General features: G+C 36.0%; 1 protein-coding gene across 1 annotated transcript; it reads left to right on the top strand.

Annotated features, from left to right (window-relative positions):
• The first annotated feature begins 2995 nt into the window (after positions 1 to 2995).
• On the top strand, positions 2996 to 3632 carry LOC133832311 (uncharacterized mitochondrial protein AtMg00820-like). Its single transcript, XM_062262674.1, has 2 exons — positions 2996 to 3281; positions 3361 to 3632. The coding sequence occupies exons 1-2, from the start codon at positions 2996 to 2998 to the stop codon at positions 3630 to 3632; spliced, it is 558 nt and encodes a 185-aa protein (XP_062118658.1).
• The last annotated feature ends 902 nt before the right edge of the window (positions 3633 to 4534 follow it).

Below are 4534 nucleotides of genomic sequence, written 5' to 3'. Positions count from 1 at the left end.
CGTTTAGATGGGTATCCTTGGGGAAGCAGAATTATCAAAGTCTTTCATGGAAAGTGACCATAGCTCGCGGACGGACAGAAAGGCTTCGCCTCTCCCATTTAGTGTCCGGCTTACTCTTTCAAGCAAACGCGACACGGAAGCTCGTCAACTCTCCCGGACTCCCGAAGGGATATCCTTCGGGGAAGCTCCTTCCAGGAGAAGCTCTTCAGGTTGCCTTCGCGGAAACAGTTCCGTGCCACGCACGGAACAAGACCAAGCGGTCGAGTCATGGAGGAGGCATATTTGGAATGATATCCACTTGACACAGGATCCCTCCTGACACGCCTGACAGGTCAAGGCCGCACACATCCCAGCACGCCTAAGGGTACCTTTTCGCCTACTGTTCCGCTGACAACTTGGAAAAGACGGCTGACTTTGTGTATTCCCCATACTTTCACGTAAATATACCCACATAGAGTCTTGTATCCATGCTACTACAGTAATTGTATCCCCTATTTGTGGCTGGTGTAATTAAGACTAATGGGACAGAGTAAAACCCTAATAAAAAACCCTAGCTATAAAAACCCCCTCATTTTACGATAGAGGGGACGGCCAACAAATTACATAACAAGAACTCTGCTAAAATCTCTCTAGCTTCATCTTCTTCAAGAGAACCCAAGAGAAATACTGTGAGTGTGTGAAGTTCTTGTACACCAGCCATCTTACTGTAATTCTCTACAAGTATAATAACATCGACTCGTGGACTAGGGCTCGTTAACGCCTGAACCACGTAAAAAACCTGTTTGTCTAATTATATTCCTGCACTTCTACAGTTCTTATCTTTTTATTATTCTGTTTGTATTCGTTTCCGAAAAACTCGGTAAACAGTGCTACATGCCTAACCCATGCCAGGGAGGGCATGTGATTTTCCAAATTTTATCATCATTATTTAAATACCAAAATTCCTAAAAATAAATTAATTCAAAATTAATTATATTTTTGTTAAGTCCAATAATTAATTAATTCTCAATTAATTAATTACACATAATTATACAATAATTATGTTTAGTGCATAGAAAAATTTTTTACTTATCAAATAAGTCATTTTTCCCATTTTTGTATTTATCTTTGTCAATGTTTGTTTGAGCCATTTCGGGGACCATGGACCTATAACATTAAGCTCCAATAAATTAAAACTAAATAATGAAACCCTTTAATCATAATAGTTAATTTATTAATTCTGATATTTCTCCACTATAAATTCAGAATTGAACTCTTTATGTTATAGATATACTTTTATAGAAATCTTATTTTAAGTTGTCCATTGATATGACTATCTTACAATAGTTCAATCCTCTAATTAATTAGTTCATAAATTAGAATGGAAGAATTACCATTTTACCTTTCTAATTTACTTCTTATTCCTTAAGTACCATTAATTCACGAGTGAATAATTAATCTATAATCTAATTATAGATTTGAGCTCAAAATCATTCAGTTCCAGAATTAACCCTTAAGGGAACCAATATACGATCCATTAGGAAAGATTAGATTTCGTATTATTGATACATGTTCTCAGCCATCCATGATATTAAATCTCCAAAACAAAAGTCATTAGCCTCAATCTATGAAGAGACCTTAGCGAATGAATCAAAAGATTTAATAAACATAAGCAGGAGTTCAAGAACACTCAGGATTTAGGTCGATCTATAAATGATCATCATTTATGATATGAATTACAAATCTTTATTATTAAATGGTTTTTGGATAAAGACTTTTATTCATATCGGTCCTTGTCATATATAATCATATTATATAAAGAACCTTTACCGAGATGTCTTACCACATCAATAATTCGAATCTAGATTATTTATATCAACATGATACTCAGTAAACCGTACTTACAACCCTAATTAAAGAATTCCATAACTTCAATTTGTTGTCGACTATTTTTATTGATTCATGTGATCTTAATTCTCTCGTACTAATACAAGATCACATTCTCAATAATGAATATGAAAATTTTCTAATATTTACAAAGAAATTATTCAAACAATAATTTAAATAATCTAAATATAACAATAATAGACCATTGTATTTATTTATTCTTTGAAATAATAAATGTCTTTTACATGCTTTTAGGACATACTCCTAACAAATGCAGCAAATTCGGATGATACAAAATTATGGCACTACAAGTTGGGTCATCTGAACTATAGAGATCTTAGCAAACTTGTAAAATTGAGAGCACTTAGGGGTGTTCCAAATTTACCCCCTTTGAAAGAAAAAGTGTGTGGTCCTTGTCAACTCGGTAAAAAAGTCAAGAGTAGCCACCCTCCTTTGAAGTTTCTGGTTACTTCTCAAGTTTTGGAGCTACTTCATGTTGATTTGATGGGTCTTATGCAAACAGAAAGTCTCAGTGGAAAAAGATATGTTATGGTGTGCGTGGATGATTATTCTTGATTTTCTTGGGTTAGATTTGTTCGAGATAAATCTGAATCTTTTAAGAATTTCAAGGGACTGTGTCTCTCTTTGCAAGCTAAAAAGGGTGATAAGGTTAACAAAGTGATTCATCTCAGAAGTGACCATGGCAAGGAATTTGAGAACAACATCTTTGCTAATTTTTGCAACCAAGAAGGGATAGCTCATGAGTTCTCAGTGCCTAAAACTCCTCAGCAAAATGGGGTTGTGGAAACGAATTCTTCAAGAGATGGCTCGTGTTATGTTAAATGCCAAGAAATTATCTAAGAGACTTTGGGCTGAAGCGGTGAATACAGCTTGCTACATTAGCAATAGAGTGCATCTTCGTCATGGTACTAAACAAACCTCCTATGAGCTGTAAAAAGGTAGAACATAAAATTTGACTTATCTTCATGTGTTTGGTTGCAAGTGTTACATTCTCAATGATAGAGAAAAGCTTGGTAAGTTTGACGCCAAAAGTGATGAAGGAGTGTTTTTGGGATACTCTACAAACAGTCGTGCTTACAGAATATACAACATGAGAACGTAGGCCGTCATGGAATCCATCAATGTTGTGTTTAGTGACTTAGACAACTTTGCTAGTTTTTCAGAAGAAGAAGAAATCCACACTCTTGTTGACACATTCATTATGCCTGTTGCATCACAGACTACAGGTGAACTAAGTGGATATAAAATTGAGGAAATTGATGCTACCATTGAAACTTCTGAGACTTTCGATGTGTCTTCCATTCCAGAAAATATTGTTTCCTCTGACTTAGGAATTCATCATAAAAAAGGGACCACCAACATGGATGCCCAAAGTTCATCCTCTATCCTCCATTGTAAGCAATCTAAATGAAGTGATGGTGACGCGGAAGAAACTAGCCAATGAAATTGCTAATGCTTGTTATCTATCTTCAGTGGAGCCTAAATTTGTAAAGGATGCCCTTAAAGATGAGCAATGGATATCTGCCATGCAAGATGAGTTTCAAAAATTTGAGAGAAATGAAGTGTGGACCCTTGTTCCTCATCCTTTGGGTGCCAACATCATTGGTACTAAGTGGATATTCAGAAATAAGACTGATGAAGTGGGAAATGTGGTGTGCAAAAAAGCCATATTAGTTGCTCAGGGGTATACTCAGATTGAGGGAGTAGACTTTGAGGAAACATTTGCACTGATGGCTAGATTGTAATCCATAAGACTCTTGTTGGCTGTGGTGTGTTACATGAAGTTCAAGTTGTATCAAATGGATGTCAAGAGTGCTTTCTTGAATGACATCCTTGTGGAAGAGGCTTATGTGTCGCAACCTCCTGGATTTGAGGATCCTTATCATGGAGACCACGTCTACAAGTTGAACAAAGCATTGTATGGAATTAAGCAAGCTCCTTGGGCATGGTATGATCATCTTACATCTTACTTGCTTGTAAATGAGTATACTAGAGGTAATGGTGATCAAACTTTATTTATTAAACCTCTGAATCTCGGTATTGTTTGTGCCCAAATCTATGTAGATGACATAGTTTTTGGATCCACTTGTGAGGCACACACTCACTCCTTTGTTCAACTAATGACATAAGAATTTGAAATGAGCATGGTTGGTGAACTAAGTTACTTTCTTAGTTTACAAATTAAACAACTAGATAATGAAATTTTCTTGTCTCAATCAAAATATGCCAAAAACATGCTCAAAAAGTTTGGTTTAGAAAATGCAAAACATGCTCACACTCCTATGGGCACAGCTGCCAAATTGATCAGAGACGAAACATGTAAAAAAGTTGATGCAACACTGTATAGAAGTATGATAGGAATCTTACTTTACATTACTGCTAGTCATTCTAATATTTGTTTTAGTGTTGGGGTTTGTGCTAGATATCAATCTGCCCCCACTGAACTGCATTTTACTGTTGTGAAAAGAATTCTAAAATACCTGGCTGGTACCACTGACTTTGGTCTTTGGTACTCTTGTGATACTAATATTTCTTTGGTTGGTTTTAGTGACTCTGATTGGGCAGGTAGCCTTGATGATCGGAAAAGCACTTCAAGTGGTTGTTTTTATGTGGGGAACAACCTGGTCTCTTGGCATAGCAAGAAGTA

Source organism: Humulus lupulus, chromosome 4 (assembly GCF_963169125.1).
Source record: "Humulus lupulus chromosome 4, drHumLupu1.1, whole genome shotgun sequence".
NCBI classification, from domain to species: domain Eukaryota; kingdom Viridiplantae; phylum Streptophyta; class Magnoliopsida; order Rosales; family Cannabaceae; genus Humulus; species Humulus lupulus.
This window is presented reverse-complemented; position numbering and strand designations above follow the sequence as displayed.